The sequence below is a fragment of the Hyalella azteca genome, unplaced genomic scaffold (genome assembly GCF_000764305.2).
Source record: "Hyalella azteca isolate HAZT.00-mixed unplaced genomic scaffold, Hazt_2.0.2 contig11199, whole genome shotgun sequence".
In the NCBI taxonomy this organism is placed as follows: domain Eukaryota; kingdom Metazoa; phylum Arthropoda; class Malacostraca; order Amphipoda; family Hyalellidae; genus Hyalella; species Hyalella azteca.
The window spans coordinates 106,831-128,003 of record NW_025941205.1 but is presented as its reverse complement, the minus strand read 5'-3'; the positions used below and the strand labels follow the sequence as shown (position 1 = coordinate 128,003).

General features: G+C 39.6%; 1 protein-coding gene across 1 annotated transcript; it reads right to left on the bottom strand.

The window, feature by feature from the left end:
* Positions 1-534: 534 nt before the first annotated feature.
* LOC108677840 lies at positions 535-5,308 on the bottom strand. The gene is made up of 3 exons (XM_018166133.2): positions 5,137-5,308; positions 4,237-4,367; positions 535-3,987 (listed from the first exon to the last, which is right to left on the bottom strand). Exons 1-3 carry the CDS (start codon positions 5,275-5,277, stop codon positions 1,470-1,472), a joined length of 2,790 nt encoding a protein of 929 aa, XP_018021622.1. The 5' UTR covers positions 5,278-5,308; the 3' UTR covers positions 535-1,469.
* Between the last annotated feature and the right edge of the window lie 15,865 nt (positions 5,309-21,173).

Sequence of the window (21,173 nt, the reverse complement as noted above, 5' to 3'; positions counted from 1 at the left end):
CCAATGAATATTTTACCCATGAGCATGAAAGACGCAAATCTGTTACTCCTCAGTACAAACTAATGTGTTATTGTCAGCTTATTGGCTTGAAAATACCGCATCTGCATACGTGAACTGCTTACCAAAATACACAAACTGCGTACTAAAACGCACACGCTAAGAACGTACAAAAGTACGCACGTAATCTGCTAACAATGTACATGAACAAATTCAATGCATTTAATAACGCACATGTATGTAACTACCCAAACACAATAAACAGTTGAAAAAATTCCAACGGGGAATGAATCAAGTATCCTTCCATACTTAATATAATAACGATACATGGAATAGAATGGAAAAAATCAGCTACAACAAATTATCAACTATCGAGTGTAATAGAGACATTACGTTCATATGATGTTGAATAACTTCATATGATGTTGAATTAAGCGGCTGGGCATGATAAATCAGATATGGTATTCTCCATGCTTCTAAGATGCAAGTGATCATGCCCTTTTTTTGCACATGGCTCAATAAAAAAACTTCGTATGATTAAATGATAGTACAATTTTTTAATCAGCATTGAAAATAAAAGTAATAATACTGGAGCAATTCTAGAAAAACGTGGACTGCGCTATTTGCAGTATATCTTGTTCCACCTTGTCTTAATAAATTGCGGAGTTGAATAACTTATGAATTTCCTATTCAGCATGCGCTGAAGAACTTTAAACATCAACCAGAATTTGTGCTCTAAATTGTCGGTGACAAGTCCTTCTTTTGAACGAACACAACATGACACAGAAACTTTTCTTACAACAATTTAAAATACGTATTTATCAATTATTGATCGAAGGATGAACACAATTGTAGTTCTCTTTGGACTTTCGACGAGCTCTTGATTCTGTCTCATAAGCTCAATGTTAAAAATAATAAAAAAATCAGATGCCCAGGAACGAGAGAGAAAGAGAGAGAATGGCAAATAAGAAGACGCAAATTTAAATTATCGGAATAACAGAAACGAATGCGCAATTTAAAAAAATTCATCTCCTAACACCATACATGTAGCAGCCCGAGCATTAACAGGAACAACTTGCAACCTTTCGTAAGCACAAAAACAAGCTACATCAGGAATATACATTATGCAGTAAGGAACAATTAACTGTGACGTGTTTTAGTTTTCAGTTTTGTTAGCACACGAGTTTTTAGCGCGTCAATGACAACGCTACGGGACATGTGAAGATCTTACTTCCATTGGGCAAAAAGGCCACAATTTTGAACACTTCGAGGCTACTAAGCTTACACTACAGCTACAACTGATGAACCAGAGCTTATACAAACAATAAATACTAGGTAAAAAAATAAATTACTACAAAGATTATTACAAAATGAGATATAGAATTTGATCACTAATGGCATGTCTCAGTCTATGTACAATTAGGTACCATAAAAAAAGTGTAGTCATGGTTGACACCTTAGAACGGAATGGTTCAGAGACAGGATAATTCGCTATTATCCTGGCAATTGTCATCACAGACCAAGTCAGGAACGGAAATGCCATCATCGAAAGCAGGTCTCAAATCAGAGTCTTTAGGAATTGGCAGCGCAATATCGACAGATGCAACGCCATCGGGAACAACCATACAAGGATCAGGTGTTGATGCAGGATGACCTTCACCTGGATCCAAACTTTGTGTCGCGAGAACTGGAATGAAAGAGTTGTCAGCAGCCGCGGTGTAACTTTGGTCAAGCACGGTGTTGGCACCAACAGAATCAATGGAGACGAGACCGAGCTTTGGATTATCTCCGCAGGAGAGAGAAGGTTCAGGAGTGCTAGCGGTTAAACTGACGTCAACCATGGAATTTTCTCCTCCGTTAGGTTCGGGAGCAGTGCCTGTTACAGCTACATTGACGCAATTCTGGGAACTTAAGAGATTGAAGGAAGTGTCGGCATTGCTTACAAGGGATGGGCCAGGAACTGGTGCACATGCTGCTGCGTCAGTTAATGTAACAGAACCCAAGGAATCCGTAAGAGTATGAATAACTGCTGGATCGTAATCCAGCTGATAATTGGATTCGCTGCTTCTATTATTATCATCTACGAGACTAATTTGCTCGACGTTGTGTAGGTTAGTTATTTTAGGCTCTTTTTCGACAAGTTCATCACTTGAAGCCTTTGGTTGAGAATTTATAATTGATTGACTAGCACTGGGTTCACCGTTTTGTGCTGACTCCTGAGTACCATTCGTGACGCTTGTCCCCTGAGTGCCAGTAAGTTGAGCACCACCAGTGCCAACCATCAGTGACGCGCGAGCTTCAAACCAGTTCTTCCACTTCTGGTGCTCCTCCTGATAGGACTTTAGTGGCACCACGAAGACTGAAATATCATCGATGGTGGCGTGCTTGTTGTCGCTTGTCCGCCAGTTTCGCTCGGTCAGCTTGCCTCTGGCGCCCATGACGAGGTCCTGTGCAGCGCTCATGTAGCGGTACTTGTGGCGACTTGGGTCACTGCTTGGGAAGTGGTGCAGCGATCGTTCCATGGACTGCAGTAGAGTAGACACGGCCCTCTCATTGGTCATTATGTCCCACAACCCATCAGTGGCTAGTATGAGAACGTCCTGGTCGCTCAAGTCTTCAAGTTCCAAGTCTAGTATCCGAACTTCAGGTTCACATGACAGGAAAGGCTTGATGTGTACATTGGTCAACTGACCTTTGAGGTCGTGGTCGCCAAAACCCCGAGTGACACCTATGGTGGCCATGACTCTGCTTCTTTTACCAGAGCCGCTGACCAGAGGAACTTTTAAGTCTTCCTCGGTAATTTTCTTGTACACCCAACCCCTTGCCATGTATGGTTGCCTGCAAAGAACTGACGCGCCCAACTCTCGTCTCAATGGACGTCGCACAAACTCTATTGGACTGTAAATGCCGCGAAGCAAGTCAGGATGCTGAGCGCCATGTTTACGTATGCGATAGTTCTCGCTTTCAGGAGTGAAGTCGTAGCTCATGCTGTGGGGCTTGCCATGCAGACAAGCGGTGGCCCGAGAATCACCGGCATTAGCCACGTATAATTTACCCATAATGAAAAGCGCAACGCACGCGGTGCAGCCGCCACCCACACCAACGCGTTGACGATCCTCTTCTATTTTTTTATCCATAAAATAAAATGACTGCTCAAGAGCGCCTGTCACTACGCTGGCGGTATCAACAGGTTGCTGCCAGGCAGGAATATCTTTTTTCAGCAAGTCAGGAATGATGAACTCTACAACTTTGCAGAGGTTCGTGTGTAGAATGTGATGCAGATGCTGGGATGCATAAACAGCTGCGCCCCAGCCAGCATGCCCATCAAACACAGCAAAGTAATAGTAAGGCACAGAAACGCCTATTTTTCCGCTACCTTCGTCAACAAATAATTGGTCTTCTGGTAGAGAACGGAAGAAATGCGGGCTGCCTGAGGGAGAGCTGTGAGATGTTGTCGGCTCTCCTTTGTCAGTACCATTACACTCACTTCTGCTGTGGGAATGAACATCACCCGATTCATCATTTGAGCAATCTATGGAAAAATGATTGGCATTGGAGTTATTAAAAATATTGTCTTCAGAGTCACCAAGGTCGGGTGATAATTCAGTCTCAATGTGATGATCTTCTAATACAAAGTCTGAAGGAGGAGTTTGTAGTGGATCAGAAAATTTTTCACCATGTTCACTATGTGCCGGCGTATTTTCATCCATTTCTCCATTAACCAGATCTTTATCTACACTGACGGCTTGTGACTCGTTATTTAAAGAAGTTAAGAGTGAATTTATTGAAGATTCTGGGGGGCAATCACTGCTACCAAGAACAGAAGCTGCACGAGATGTGGGTTCTATTAATGACTGATCTTGTCCAGGCTTTGCTGAAAACGAGCGAGAAGGAGGAGGGGAAGGCTTGCACGCCAGAGAACGGGACAAATATCCAACGTGTACACATCCTTGGTCTTCATTGTGCCTAGATTTCCCTGCATTAACGGCCCTATAAAATAAAAGTCAGAATTAGGTTTCAGACCTGCACAGATTCACAGATAAGATTTATATTGAAGCTTCCTACAGAAAAAAAGTACTGCTGCAATTTGCAGGAATTTTTTTATTGAAAATGGAAATACTAACATGAGAAACTAGTTTTTTAATATCTCTGAATTAATTTATTGCAATAAACCATGTTCACATCAGTACACATGCACAATAGAAGTCACAATTTCAACATCAGTTTTAATAAGCTCACTCTGCATAACCAGCATCCCAAGGTAGGAATGAACGAGGACAAATTATGGGCCTCATGGCGTGATCAGCCGTGACAGAAACTTCATCAGCGGAGCTTAGCTGAAGGAATGCAGGCCGGCAGTAAGACAAGCGCTGAGCAAGGAGAAACATGATTGACATTATAATCAACCTTTTATTCTGCTTACATATAATACTATCATGAATAAAAATATTAGAAAGAGATTCATTACTACTAATGACCAAATAACAAATGCTTCTATCCGTGATAAATTGTTGTTTCCTTTGATTTTTCTGTTTTTTATCACTCAAAACCATCAGCGTGGCAAAACATGGCCAACAAAACCCATTTGTAGGTAATACTTGAAGTAGAATTTCTGCAAAGGCTCATTGCCAATATTCTAATAGGTATTGTAAGGGGAAGCTTGGTCTCAGTAACTTTAGTTTGATATTAAAGAGGTTCAAACACAGGCCACACCACTAAAATATCATATAAAAAAGTTGCTGGACTTCATATAGGTACCTTTTTTTGTACCTTATATTAATAATATAAGGTTCAAAAAATAGTTCTTAAAAGCCTTCAAGTACAGGCCACAATAGAAAACATAATTTGATAATTGAACAATGATAAAACCATTTCACCTCTGATGACAAGATGCCATTTAAAACAAAATAACAGTTATTTGTCAATTGATCCCAAGAGAGGAACACAAGCCTCACAAGCAGCATCAGCTAAACTTTCCATGCTGAGTTAACCTGTCTAAATAATCATTGTTATGAAGTATGGAACCAAGTTGAAGCTAAGAGTTTATCTATCACATACAATGCCATTTTAACTGATTGGGTAGAATAAAAATAATGAAAAATCTAATACAATGTTTGTAAACAATAAATCAATACTTACTTTGTCACGGGATGACCTAGAAAATGGTCCGTCTTGAGCCACAGCACCATTTTGTTGACCAATATCATTTTCTGCAAAAGTAGGCGAGTCTTCTTCCACACCAACAGCACTGTAGAGAGCTGACTTCAATCTGTTGAACATCTTTCTCACATTCAGAGAGACTTGGGGGGGAGCTTTCTGCAAAATAATATAAAATATCAAAAACATAAGGCAATGAAAATAAGCATTGAATCATCAACAAGGTATTATTTTGTTTCTTAAACACTCAAGTATTTTGCCCATGATGAAATATTTAGAATTTTGGTCTGAAGAAACAAATTTTTTATTCTTTATTTTTTAGTATGACAGTTTTTGTTAAGTTAGTAACTGCCATCATTATTGGTGCCTTAATGGCTCTGTAGTCCAATTGTATTACTATGTGTTGGCAGTGGCATCAACATGCACTTGAGTCAAGTTTTATTATGCAGTAATGGCAGTAAGTAATAAATGTACCAAAATGTGCCAAAACATGTCAACTATACTCCATTTACCAAAACGTACCAAAAAATATAAAATGAACCCCAATTTGGAATAACCAGCAGACAAATCCTAGAATTGCAGGCAGAAACAATCATTTCAAAAGTGATTTAAAAAAATTGCGGGTTAAAACAGGTCATTTTTATTTTAAGCTGCAGATATGATGATTGGTGAAAATGCCATAGGAATGGGTGAAATGGGCATGATTCAGAGGCATTTTTGACCAATTTAAGGGTGGCTTCTACACGTTCTGCACAATTTTCCACTTAGGAAATGTACCAAATTGCCTAGGAATAACTTGGTTCATTGGTCAATAAATTTGCTCACTAGTAAACTATAAATAGAAAAAATATCATTTCTACTACTTCTCTACCACTACCCGTACTATGTTAAGTATTTGTAGTGATAAAATCAGTCCTTGCTTTGATAGCTTAGTACAGATCCAAGGTTTCTGAACACATTGTCATATGGGCCCCATATGCAGCAACTTTTCAAGTTCTCTGGAAGGAATAAACCAAATTTCAGGTTAATAAACTAATTTTGTAAATAGATATATAGGCATTTTTCTCAAATCCATTAATGTATGCTGAAGTTCAATTCTGTACAAGTTTGGAAAATTCAATAAATCTGTTAAGAAAATGAAATTTCCAATTGAGGTTACTGCTAGATTTTACATTTTGGCACTTGCCACTAGAATGACTTGATTTTGCAACCATGAAATTTTAAAATAGTCAACTGTAAAGTGGACAGAAAAATAACTTACTGAAATGGATTTCATGAAATATATAATAAAAATAATAAAATTATTATATACAGTACATATATTAAATAATAAAACAAAAAATTATTACCAATTATTTTACAAAAATTTCACAACCAACTTTAGATTGTGATTAATTCTTCATCATTATATAATCTAGCTGTTGCTGCCTGTACAGTCACTACAGTGTACAACTGTACTGTTCTGTACAATTGGTCTTGGAACTGTACAATTGGATAGGAGGTACTACCCAATTCATCTGGTGGAAATCTTGCAGTTCTGGAAATGGCCAGAAAGCTCTAGTGGCGGCGCTAATGGTATAAGTTTTCCACACTTGTGACTGTACTGTCTGTACATAGGTATATATCGCTATTCATAGGGGCAAATTTTTTTTAATTGGAAGCTTATTCATCAATGCGGCAAATATATTGGCTTTAATTTGAGGATGCCCTAGGAGCTACTAGGCTATGCTCAGTAGCTCAGGTCACTGAGATCAGGTGGCTGGGTGAGCGGGAGCCCTGGAGCCTGCTCGCCTCTGCCTGGGCCCCAAACCCAGGATGGTGCCGTTTTCCGCGGATTAATCCGGCGTACATGAGGTTCCAAGCCCCTTTACTGGCGCACAGTGCGGCGTCCAAGGAGCTAAAATAATGTTACTGCGGCACACACGCCCGGCGTACTTCCGTATCTGGCTTGTCTCGGCGTATGTCCGCATCTGGTTTTGAGCATTTTAGTGCATACCAATACAGTAATACGTTCTAAGGCGATTTAGTGCCTTCTAATGCGATCTAGTGCGTTTTAATGCGATATAGTGCGTTTTAATGCGATATAGTGCATTTTAATGCGATCTAGTGCGTTCTAATGTGATCTAGTGCGTTCTAATGCAATTTAGTGCGTTCTAATGCGATCTAGTGCATTCTAATGCAATCTTGTGCCTTCTACTGCGATCTTGTGCCTTCTAATGCGATCTAGTGCTAATGCCATCTTATGCCTTCTAATATGATCTAGTGCGTTCTAATGCGATCTAGTGCCTTCTAATGCGATCTTGTGCATTCTAATGCGATCTTGTGCCTTCTAATGTGATCTAGTGCGTTCTAATGTGATCTTGTGCCTTCTAATGCAATGATCTAGTGCCTTCTAATGCAATGATCTAGTGCCTTCTAATGCGATCTAGTGCGCTCTAATGCAATTTTGTGCCCTCTAATGCGATCTAGTGCCTTCTAATGCAATCTTATGCCTTCTAATGTGATCTTGTGCCTTTTAATGCGATCTAGTGCCTTTTAATGCGATCTAGTGCCTTCTAATGCGATCTTATGGGGTGAAGGCATCTTATGCCTTCTAATGCGATCTACTACCTTCTAATGTGATCTTATGCCTTCTAATGCGATCTAGTTAGACTCCTGCGTTTGGTATTTTTTTCTATCCGAGACGAGATGAGATGAGACAACAGGCTCTGTCCCGGTTCGCAATAAAAACTGGGACAATTTTCAGCCCTAGGTAGAAATTCCGGGACAATATCGAGATGAGACAAGACATCCCGGTTGAAATAGGTACCTTAAAATTTCCCAGAATTTATAGTCATTTTAACGAGACATAACGAGACGAATCAATTATTGATGTGGTGTAAACTTTGGCTCACCATCATACAGCAATACAGAGCTGGGCATCGCTACTTCGAAATGTTGCGGCCGCTACCACTACATGCTCTAAATGTAGCGGACGCTACCGCTACCGCTACAATTGCTAAAATTTAGCGCCGCTTTCACTACTGAAAATGTAGCGGCCGCTACACACGTAGCGCGCTACTGCCCACCTCTGGACTAACAACTAACATGTTGACACTAGAAACGGGCTGAGGTCGACAACATTACACCAAACTCTTTCGTACAGTTTTATTCTGTAATTTATATAATGTATGTATCATGCTGGTTTTTAAATAATATTTAATACTATTAAGTAAAATCTAAAGGCTTCATCTATAAATGTAGCGGTAGCGCTGTAGCGGCAAAACCTTGTATCGCTACTTAAATATGTAGAGGGCGCTACCGCTACCGCTACAATTGCTTAAATGTAGCGCCGCGACTGAAAATGTAGGGTCGCTAGTAGCGGCCGCTACATACTACTGACCACCTCTGCACGCTAATGCCCACCATCTCTCTACAACATCTACATAGCGCGCTACTGCCCACCTCTGCATTTATATAATAACTTGAGACGTATCCTTTAACTATTCTGATTGGAGCTTGGCACTTGAAATGATTTTTGCTACGAAGACATGTTGTGGTTTAATATGGTAGGTACTTAATCTTGACAGGCAAATAAAAATTGAAAAATGCTTTTTTTTTTCAAAAATTGTGTTCTATGATGGTTTGGAGGAGGCCATACTAGCTGCAGCTGGTGACATCGGCTGACTGGACAGACTTTGATTTGCCTCCAGCTCAATCACAGGATCAGATTCATTGATCTTGCCTTAAGCAATCTCCGTCGACAAAAAGTTTGGAAAGAAATATCAACAACATTTTAAAATACAACTAATTTTAAGTTAGAAAAAATTTAATAGTTTGATCTTCAAAAAAGAACTCGAAATAACCATGTGTATCCTTTCTAAATAACATTAAACAAGCCCAAGTGTTTATTAACAATTCAGGAAACTGTGCAATTGTGAAGATTTCCTGGAGGTGTAGCACAAAATTTTACTAATGGCAGAGATAATCTAATACTAGCTTTAGTATTATTAGAAATATCTTACCAGGACTCCACTCCACTGTCTACTAATTGGCCGACTAATCTACAGTTCTAGACACTGCGACTGCGTCCCTCCTCCCTGTGCGCTCTACGGCGCCTGAACGCGTTCCGAACGCGTAATAAACTTGACTCGTATTCGTACGGTTCCCATAAGTGCCATCGAAGCCTTAGTTAAGACTTAAGAGTAACATTTTTGACTCTATACTCAGCCATGCATACATTGACAGTTTTGCGGGTTTGTCGGACCACTAATTAACTGCCATGTCAGTTAGTCAGACAAATTTTGCTAAATCTGCAATAAACTCAATTTAACTGGTAAATGTCTATGGCCCTATTAGCAATAAAGGGCTAACTTGTCATTCTTCAATCCAGGTTTTCGAAATGATTCGTATCGTAATCAAAAAACTTGTTTTGTCTTAAATAATTAAGACAAATCTCGTCTCGTCTAGTTATGTCTCATTTCAAACTTGTCTGTCTCATCCCGGTTCATAATTTACCGGGACACAAGTTTTAAAGTCCGGGACAGAAGTCTTGTCTCAGTTCATACGTTTATTCCGGGAAAAATTGTACCCTCTGTCCCGTTAGTTTTTTCCCGGAATTTTCTCGTCTCGTTTTATCTATCGCCTTCTAATGTGATCTTGTGCCTTCTAATGCGGTCTGCCGCCATTTAATGCGATCTACCGCCATCTAATGCAATCTTGTGCCTTCTAATGCGATCTAGTGCCTTCTAATGCGATCTTGTGCCTTCTAATGCAATCTTGTGCCTTCTAATGCGATCTAAAACCTCCTAATGCAATCTTGTGCCTTCTAATGCGAACTTGTGCCTTCTAATGCGATCTAGTGCCTTCTAACGCGATCTAGTGCGTTATAATGTGTTATAATGCATTCTAATAGTTTTTGTTGCGTTCTAATGCATTCTCATGGTTCCTGTTGCATTATAATGCAGTTTAGTGTGTTTTACATGCTCTAATGTGCTCTAATGCGTACTAGTGTGTTTTAATGAGTTCAAATCTATTCAAAATCATTCAAATGCGTTTTAATGAGTTATAATGCGTTTTGTTGCTTCAAAATGTTGAGTTTATTGTGTGAGGTTTGGTTGTTATATTGTGTTACAATGTGTAATGTTATGTTATGCAACACATTATAACACAAAATAACAAGACAAAATATTACATGACAAAATAACAGATTATAACAATACATATTGTAGCCAATTCTAACACCATATATGATAATATTACACAGCACATAATAACATGAAAATTGTAGCATAAAATAACACAGCACATTGTAACACAATATAACAAAACCCAATACATTGTCACACAACATAACACAACAGAAAAATTATGACAGCATAACATAACACAACACATTCTAACACATCATAGCATAACATAACACATAAAACATAACAATACAACATGTCACTACACAAAGCAATATAACACACATAACATAACACATCATAAGATGGCACAGTCTAACAGCATAACACATCCTAACATAACAAAGTATATCAACATAACATAATACATCATAAGATAGCATAGTATAACAACATACCACATTATAATATTGCACAGTATAACAACATAACACATCATAACAAAGCATAGCATATCAACATAACACTTCATAACATAGCACAGTAGTATAACAACATAACACAACACATTATAACATAGCACAGTATAACAACATAACATAACACATCATAACATAGCACAGTATAACATAACATAACACATCATAACACAGCACAGTATAACAACATAACATAACACATCATAACATAGCACAGTATAACATACTTCATTATAACATAGCACAGTATAACATAACATAACACATCATAACATAGCACAGTACAACACACCACATTGCAACATAGCACAGTAAACAACATAGCACATTATAACATTGCACAGTATAACAAAACACATAACATAGCACAGTATAACAACCTAACACATCATAACATAGCACAGTATAACAACATAGCACATTATAACATAGCACAGTATATCAACATAATATAACATAGCAAAGTATAACAACATAACATAACACAACATAACGTAGCACAGTATAACAACATAACATAGCCCATTATAACATAGCACAGCATAACAACATAACACATCATAAGATGACACAGTATAACAACATAACATAACTCATCATAACATAGCACAGTATAACAACTTAACACATGATAACATGTCACAATATAACAATATAACCCAACACATTATAATGCAACATAATATGTTGGGTTATATTATTATCTGTTGTCCTGTGTTCTGTTGTGTTATAATTTGTCTTTTTATGTTATGGTGGATTCTATTATATTAGGTTGTGTTATGTGATCTGATATAGTATCTGGTGTTATGTTATGTTGTGTTATGATGCGTTGGATCATGTTTGATTGTGTTATAATCTTTGATACTATATTATGATGTGCTATAATGTGCTGGGTTGAGCAATGATGTCTTATAATGTTTTATTAGGATATTTTGTGGTATAATTTGTTTCATTGTTCTATGTTATGTGTTATATCATATTATATAGTGTAATATCATGATTAGTTATGTTATAATGTATTGTGTCATGTCATTACAATGTGCTATGTTATGTTATGTTGTGTTACAGTGGGTGGAGTTATGTGATATTGTTACATTATGTTGTGCTGTAATATGTTGTGCTATGATATTGTTTGTTATATTGTGTTATGTTATAATGTGATGTCATGTTAGGGTGTGTTATAATGTATTGTGTAGTGATATGTTGTGATGAGTGCAGTGCTGTTGTGCAGTGATATTTTGTATTACTATGTGTTGTTTTGTTAATACCATATTGTTAAGTGTTACCATATTTAGTGTTGTGAAAAATCGTTATGTTGCGTGTTATGTCACATTGATTGTCAAGCATCAGCATCAGTATTCATCAGACATTGGTCACATCGATTGTATAGCACGTGCGTCTCTGTCAATCATTAGGCATCGGGCACATCAATCATAAAGCAAGTGCATCTCTGTCGATCATCAGACATCGACCACATCGATTGCAGAGAACGTGCATCCACGGTTGGTCATTAAGTATCGGCTAATTTGATCGCAAAGGCATGCGGCGTTTATGTCAATAATCTGGCATGACCACATCGATCGTAAAGCAAGTGTGTCTCTGTCGATCATCAGACATCGGTCACATCAATTGCAGAGAGCGCGTATCCGCTGTTGGTCATTAAGTATCGGCTAATTTGATCGCAAAGGCATGCGGCATTTATGTCAATAATCTGGCATGACCACATCGATCGTAAAGCAAGTGTGTCTCTGTCGATCGTCAAGCATCGGCCACATCGATCGCAGAGAGCGCGCATCCGCGGTTGGTCATTAACCCATTAAAAGCCTATTGGCAACTCTAGTTGCCACCTTGAAAAAGTTGTTGTATTATTCATAATATAAAGTAAATTTCCGTTTTATAGTTCTACACCGCATCATACACGTTCCATACAATTACTGAACAAGAATTGTTCACCTCGGTTGCTCCCCCTTCAGTCAGTTGACCTTTCAACTACAGGCGGTCACTGTGTTTTTGATCAGGCCTGAACCAGCCCACAGAAAAGACTACGTTAAAATTATATGTAAGTCAATATTTTAAAATTTTATGTGTTGAAATGATGGATTAGGAGTCTAGTAATCAGACAAAATTAATAAATGGCATTAAACATCAACATTAAAGACAATATAAGCTAAATCATACATAGTGGCAACTGAAGTTGCCACTTGGCATTCATGACATGTAAACTGTATTCTTGCATGAATGTGGAGATAAAAGGCTACCTCATGTTCTACATGTATTATAACAAAATAAGTTAACATCCAGTTGATAGAAAGATATTTTAATGAAGTTTGATAGTGATATTTATAAAATATATTTACATATATTTATATGCAAGTGAACTTTACAAGAAGTTTACGATATATTGGTAGATTAGGACGAAAATGACAATGAAGTTTTATTTGCAATTTATCATCCAAGGAAAATACTCATATGGAATCATACATGGATTCAGATGATTTTGATGATAAGGTTGCCCGTAAACCTGATAATATATTGATGAGTCATGTTGTCAAGATGATAATGAACAAAAGGAAAACCACCTTCGAAGAAGCAAAATTCAATTGTTCATAAATAGAGCAAAGATGAAGTGACTTCATCAATACCGCACTTTGGGAAGATCGACATGCTATCCAGTTCTCTCTGACTGAGAAAAGTACCTCATAAGATGCAATGAATTACTCTAGTACTAACTAATGGATAAACCATTTATGTGAACAGAGCAAATTATATGCTCAGCAACAAAATCTGCAGTGTAATGCGATCAATTTAGCTAGCATGGGAGTATTTCTGCCTGTATTGCTTCTCTCTTGATAAATTAAACTGCCTCATAGAAGGCTCTACTGGTCTGATTTGCTTCACCATAATTAGCAACTTATCGATCGAAAATTCACTCCAAAAAATTGTGGTGGTTCCTTTTCTGGGCTACCACCATAGTTAGTGCCCGAGCTGTAAATGCTGGGAGACACTTCAATACATGCGCTAACAATATTCAGTGCTTGAAATTCATCAGAGATGTTGTTATTGGAACAATAGAGACTCAGCCCAGCCAGAAAGTAAAGCGGATTTAAATTTGAATCACGTGGACCCGCTTAGAATATTGTCCTGATAACTACAGCAGACTACTGGTTACATAGTGAAAGGAGAAACAAAGTATGCAAAATGTCACACACTAAAAGAAGGACTGTGCAAATGCAAATTATGCACTATTGCTGATCACCCAATTGGCATGTAAGTTATCCATAGGATGTTTATTCTTCCTCAGCAGCAGTGGTTATTGATGATGTTTACCATTATAAATGTTATTGGCCCACTTTCTCATGAGTTTATCAATGATTTAAATACTGAATGGATAAATCATTTATCATTCCAAAATATTTGTTTCATTACTTAAATTCACCTATAGCAAATTTAGTTTTATTAGCTCTGAGCCTCTATTCTATATTATTACCGTACCATACATTACATAGAAGTTCATATATGTTATCTTACTTCTAAATGGCAACTTTAGTTGCCAGGCCATATTTTGGCATTTGTCTGCAATTTTTGTAAAACAAATGTTTTAATAGATTAACAATGACCAAATGAAGCATTCAAACTGAAAAAAATATTTAACTATCCCCCAAATAATTCTCGGCTTTAATGGGTTAAGCATCGGCTAATTCGATCGCAAAGGCCTGCAATTGTGTCAATAATCTGGCATCGGTCACATCAATTGTAAAGCAAGTGTGTCTTTTTCGATTGTCAGGTATCAGTCACATCGATCGCAGAGAGCATGCATCCGCTGTTCGTCATTAAGTATCGGCTAAATCGATCGCGAAGGCGTGCGGCATTTATATCAATAATCTGGAATCGACCACATCGATTGTAAAGCAAGTGTGTCTCTGTCAATCTTCAGGCATTGGCCACATCGATAGCAGAGAGCATTCATCCGCTGTTGGTCATTGGGTATAGGCTAAATCGATCGCGAAGGCGTGCAATGGTGTTAATAATTTGGCATCGGTCACATCAATCATAAAGCAAGTGTGTCTCTGTCAATTGTCAGGCATCGGCCACATCGATCGCAGAGAGCGCACATCCGCTGTTGGTCATTGGGCATCAGCTAAATTGATCGCGAAGGCGTGCGATTGTGTCAATAATCTGGCATCGGTTACATCAATTGTAAAGCAAGTGTGTCTCTGTCAATTGCCAGGCATCCGCCCATAGTGGCAAACAAGTGATTTTTTAGAATCTGTTCATTTTTAATTTTCTCATTTACCCAAGATTTAGGCCAATATCTTATGTTTGATGATGCTGGTATCCATGATAATTTTCTGGTCTACTTATAGGACTTGAAATAGAACTTGAAGAAGAGTCTAAAAAAACTCTCTGCTTTGCCACTATGCATCGGCCACATCGATCGCAGAGAGCGTGCATCTGCTGTTGGTCATTGGGCATCGGCTAAATCGATCGCGAAGGCGTGCGTTTGTGTCAATAATCTGGCATCGCCCACATCGATCGTAAAGTGCGGTAGTGCGCGCATCAGTGTTGATCATTGGGCATTGGCTAAATCAATCGTAAATCGTGTGTTTCTGACAATCATAGTGGCAAAGCAGAGAGTTTTTTAGACTCTCCCTCAAGTTCATTTTTAAGTCCTATAAGTAGACAAGAAAAGTATCATGGATACCAGCATTATCATACATAAAAAATTGGTTTAAATCTTGAGTAAATGAGGAAATTAAAATGAACTGATTCTAAAAAATCTCTGGTTTGTCACTATGCTGACGATTGTCAGTACTTCTGCCCATGTCGATCATGCGGCATTGGTGAGGGTTACACTTTCATTTTTAGCAAGCATATTGGCAACTTTCTTACCTGGCGTACTAGCGTACATCACTACATCCCAAAATAAACTTCCGGCGTACATGCCGCACGTTCTTGACCATGGAAAACAGTGAGAGCACTGTATCTAAGGAAAGCTTTCCACCAACCTTAGGTGTAGTCTTATGTAGATCTTCTTTAGAAGTGAACTTCCATTCTTAGAATTCCACCCTGCAAGTCCTTGGAGGCTTGGTCATTAAAGTTTATATCAACTACACAAGGCGAACCAACAAAAATACAATACAAGCCATCTCTGGGTTAATTCTGACTGTTGCTTATCAGATACAAAATGTCACCTGCTGCTATTATAGATAAAGAAGGTAAACAGACAATGTTGCAAAAGAATTTGGAGAAAATTTCTTCTATAATAAAGTTGAAGATTTTTTACTTTTACCGAATTTCTGTATCAAGAAAGATCATGTATTATTGATGGTGATAGATAGGCTAATTTAACACATACTATTTTATAACACATACCTACTACACTAGTACACAAGTATTTTGTCAGTTCCTCAACTTCTCAAAACCTCAACAAACTGTTTTTATATTGTGCAAACTGCATGGACCAATGGCTTAAAAAACTCATTATGCATGGGAAAATTTCCCAAAAATGTACATCATCATTCATGAGCATGGAGGCGGAGGCGCGGAGGCTGACGGCGGAGCCATGGACCGGATAGCTGGCAGAGCACTGTAGTCTAGGTCCTAGGATGTGATGTGAGGAAAGCTTTCTACCTTGGGTGAAAAGCTTCTTTATAGGCCCCGCCATACTGCCATAGTAATAGTGGCAACTGGCAAACCAGAGAATTTTTCAGACGCTCCCCTAAGTGCATTTTTGAGTCCTATAAGTACCTAGCGGCTAGCTAGGCCAGCAAAGTATTGTGGACCAGCATTCATTATCACTGCACTCAGTGCACTGACCCTTCTCAGCAAATATAAATAACTATTTGCACGTTAACTAGTAACTACAAGTCTACAACTTTACCAGCAATCGGGTTCGGGGACAAAAGACATTATATGTTTTTACAATTTTACTCGATGAACGTGGCCCTCACAGCCACAGGCCTCACTTGACCTGAAATTAAAAGTGAGAATACACACTAGGTAGTAGGTACATCGTGCCACATGTGCACTGTCCGTGTGACCGTGTCCATATCACTGTCATCGTCATGGAACTTGACTGAATTACTGTGGATACTTACGAAGACGTTTTATATAAAATTTGTTATTTTTTTAAACAATCAAATCAGCATTTGACTAAATATAGTGTTGCAAATAGTGTTTTTTGAATGAAGCCATTGCATTAGTTATGAATGGAAATCCGTCCTCACTGCTCACTCCTCTTCAAGTTCCGGAAGGAATCAACTTGTCAACTCTCCGCGTCGGGACGACTGAAATAGCCCAGCATTGCGATTGCCCAATACCAGCATGGCCATGGAGCAGTGTGTTGACTGCTGAGCTCAAGCCTCACCGCCATATACCATTCACTAGTTATCGTTGAATGTGACTCACATCCCAACTGGGTCATTTGCTCTGACTCTTGCTCAGCTCTGCTTCTCCTGCAGAGTGCAGACACAAGAGGGCTTCCAAGTTCCACAGCAGGCGCTCATTAGTGGCCTACCGAATCCGGGAGAAGCTGAGGAGACTTAATGCAAGTAGACAAGTTATACTACAATGGGTGAAGGCCCATGCTGGAATTCGTGGAAATGAACTGGCTGACAGAGCGGCCAAGTTGGGACATGAGCTGAATCATAGCTCGCTCCATCCAGTAGAGTACACCGATAGAAGATACTGGCTGAACAGACAATTCCTTGCGCGTTGGCAGGGCCAGGCAGGCCAACTGGCACCAGTATGTTGCAGATACAGGGAAGGGTTACTGCCCAAGGGTAGCCATCTGTATACTCTCCGCAATGATTTACTCCCTGTCCCCTGGCTGCACACAAGATCTAGACGTGTCTCAGTTGTACTGGCTCACTTTCGGCTGGGACATGTGGGTGTGAATGCATACATGCATCGCTTCTCCATGTCAGACTCCCTCTTGTGCACCACCTGCAACCAGGATGAAACAATCGAGCATCTTTTACTCGAGTGCAGTCGATACAGTGCAGCGCGACGGAGACTGAAGCACGCCCTTTCTGGCTTGGAAATCCAGACTCTGACCACACGATGACACGAATATTACTGGGAGGAGGTCCGGAGGAGACTATCAAAAACAAACACAGCACCTCATACTTAAAGCAGTTGCAGAATTTCTCACAACATAGTGGCAAAGCAGAGAGTTTTTTAGACTCTATCTCAAGTTCATTTTTGAGTCCTATAAGTAGACCAGAAAAGTATCATAGATACCAGCATTATCATACTTAAGAAATTGGTTAAAATCTTGAGTAAATGAGGAAATTAAAAATGAACTGATTCTAAAAAATCTCTGGTTTGTCACTATGTCTCACAAGCACTGGTCGTTTGGAAACGCTGTGAAAAGCCCATTTGTTGGGGGCAACCTTGAAAGCAGGGAAACAGCGAGCATCATCCAGGCCATTTGGAAGTAGTTGCTGTTCCACCTGCAAGCCAATGAAACTTGTCTGCTGCTGAGGAAGAGACCCAAGAAAGCCATCAACACTGCCATGTCCAGATGTGACAGTTGGCCCGCAGGAGGTCATCTACACATCTCAAACAAAGCTAACAACAGCAACAACCAATACCAGCATAATTTTCATACTTCTCCCTGTGCGCATGCATGCTGCAGAGCAAATTAGCCAACATTATTACTTGCTGAAACAGCCACAGGGACTAAATCCCTTCATGGAGGTAAACCAGCAAGCCAATGAGCTGCAGGCCGCCAAAACAATGGTCGTAACCCACACGCTAAACCCCAAAATATTTCTATTCCATGCAGGTGATGCAGCGTAGCCCCTTCACCACTTTCGATAAAGAACGCCTTGCGCCACTGGCCACAGTGCTATCAGTACACTGCTACCTCTCCAGCCTGTCCGTTCTTCTGGTTCTGGAGGCTATTCCCCTGCCTGTCCGTTCTTCTGGAGCCTGGAGGGGAGGCTAAACCTCCACGCTTACCCCGTGCTCCCCCTCCTTTTGATACCAGTTTGCGGAAGAATTCTAACCAAACCTAACCTAACAGGCTAACCCTTTCGTGGAAAGGTGGAGAGAGAGGGTAAGTGTGGAGGAAGAAGATGCTGGTGAGCATCAGGGCTGGGCTTACACCTGCGAAGTGGGTAAGGTGATGCAACAGTCCGGTGCGGGGCCGTTCCCATTTACCGCAGTCTGGTGCAGTCTGCGGACACTGTGGCTTACGGCATTTGTAAGAAGAAGTGATGGTATGGGCTTAAATCATTGGTGTAGGAGCTATTGGGCATAATCCATTTGGAGTATCAGCTTGTGGCCTGTGGGCAGTGGGCTGAGGCTTTGCTTGTTTCAAGCTGGTGTGGCAAGATGAGGCAAGTAAGAACAGCTGCATATGTATCAGGCTGACTATTTCTATCGCATGTAGAGGGTTGGCATTGGCTCTTGAGCTGATTTAAGAGCCAAATTTTTGGGCTACGGCAGCGCTCCCTCCGCGTTGGTCAAGAGAAATTTTATTTGCTACATGGGACGACTGAAATAGCCCAGCCTTGCCTAATACCAGCATTATTTTCATACTTCTCCCCGTGCGCAAGCATGATGCAGAGCAAATTAGCCAACATGATTACCTGCTGAAAGCCACAGGGACCAAACCCCTTCATGGATGTAAACCAGCGAGCCAATGAGCTGCAAGCCGCCAAAACAATGGTCGTAACCCACATGCTAAACCCCAAAATATATCTATTCCATGCAGCCTAGCCCCTTCACCACTTTCGATAAAGAACGCCCTGCGCCACAGTGCTATCAGTACACTGCTACCTCTCCAGCCTGTCTGTTCTTCTGGAGGCTAAACCTCCACTCTTACCCCCTGCTCCCCCTCCTTTTGGTACCAGCTTGCGGAAGAATTCTAACCAAACCTAACCCAACCTAACCTAACCCTTTCGCGGAAAGGTGGAGAGAAGAGGGTAAATGTGGAGGAAGAAGATGCTGGTGAGCATAAGGGTTGGGCTTACGCCTGCAAAGTGGGTAAGGTGATGCGACAGTCCGGTGCGGGGCCGTTCCCATTTACGGCAGTCTGGTGTGGTCTACGGACCCTGTGGCTTACGGCATTTGTAACAAGTGATGGTATGGGCTTAAATCATTGGTGCAGGAGCTATTGGGCGTAATCCATTTGGAGTATCAGCTTGTGGGCTGAAGCATTGCTTGTTTCAAGCTGGTGTGGCAAGATGAGGCAAGTAAGAACAGCTGCATAGGATTTAGGCTGACTATTTCTATTGCATGTGGAGGGTTGGCATTGGCTCTTGGGCTGATTTAAGAGTCAAATACTGCTACATTACTAAATGTTGTGTCTTTGCCAATCATCCGCCCTTGGTAGATTTCAAATTGTAAATTCAATTCAGAAATCATAATCACAGTAAAGCTAGTCAAGAAATCAAACGTTTACTATCTCTAAAAAATTGTTGAAAAAATGTGTGAAAAGTGCGATTTTGGAAAAGTACCTCTGCTATAAGCTAAGGTCTGGACTCTGGAGCAAAAAAAAAAAAAAATATTCGCTGTATTAAAAAATTTTACTTGCATAAAAGTTGCACCCAGGTGTCAGCTTGAAAATGTTATTGACGGAATTTGCCTATCTCATTCCAAAAAATGGCTGCCATTTCCGCACAGCAGGGCCAGGGCTACTTGGGACACCCCCCGGGGTAATTAGGGACACCCTTAAAAATGCATTTACAGTAGAACCTCAGCAAAGGTTCCAGTTAACAAAAAAATTGATTAACAGCAAAGAATTTTGATTACATTTACCTCAATCAGCGAAAGAAAATTCACTTATCAAAAAATTAGTGCATCATCGGTCGTCACAAAATTGCACATAGAATGCTATATATAGAATTGTGCACCGGGCATCATAGAATGAAAAGTAATTGACCTAAACTATGATTTATTTCTCAAAAACATATGATGGTTGTCACTAAAACATTATTTTCTGTTTCAGATATGTTTTTCATAATCTTTTTTGTTATAGGTAGTGAAATCACTTTACTCAATTAAAATTGTGCGAAATTACAAACCATCCTGTAAGCTTACAGATACAGAAGAAATGCTACATGGCTGCTGATATGAAGCTTGCAGTGGACACGGTCGTTGTCAATGCTCAATGGCATGTCCATGGAGATAGTAATATCACATTAATAATACAGGAATTAATGAATATGGTAATATTATATCAATGAAGGAAAAACAAGTAAAAATCACAGAAAAAGTCATTTATTTTACATCTACGTCATCTACAATGAAAGAGGAGGACTTCAAATTACTGTTAGTAATGGATGAGTACACTCTGCATGCTTCAAACATTTTAAAATTAACTTTTTTTTTGCAAGTGTCCCGGATTACTCCGTTCCCAGGGGTAAATCAGGACGGTTTTATTTTGCGTCTGGCACCTTACGAATAGCATATAGAATTTTTT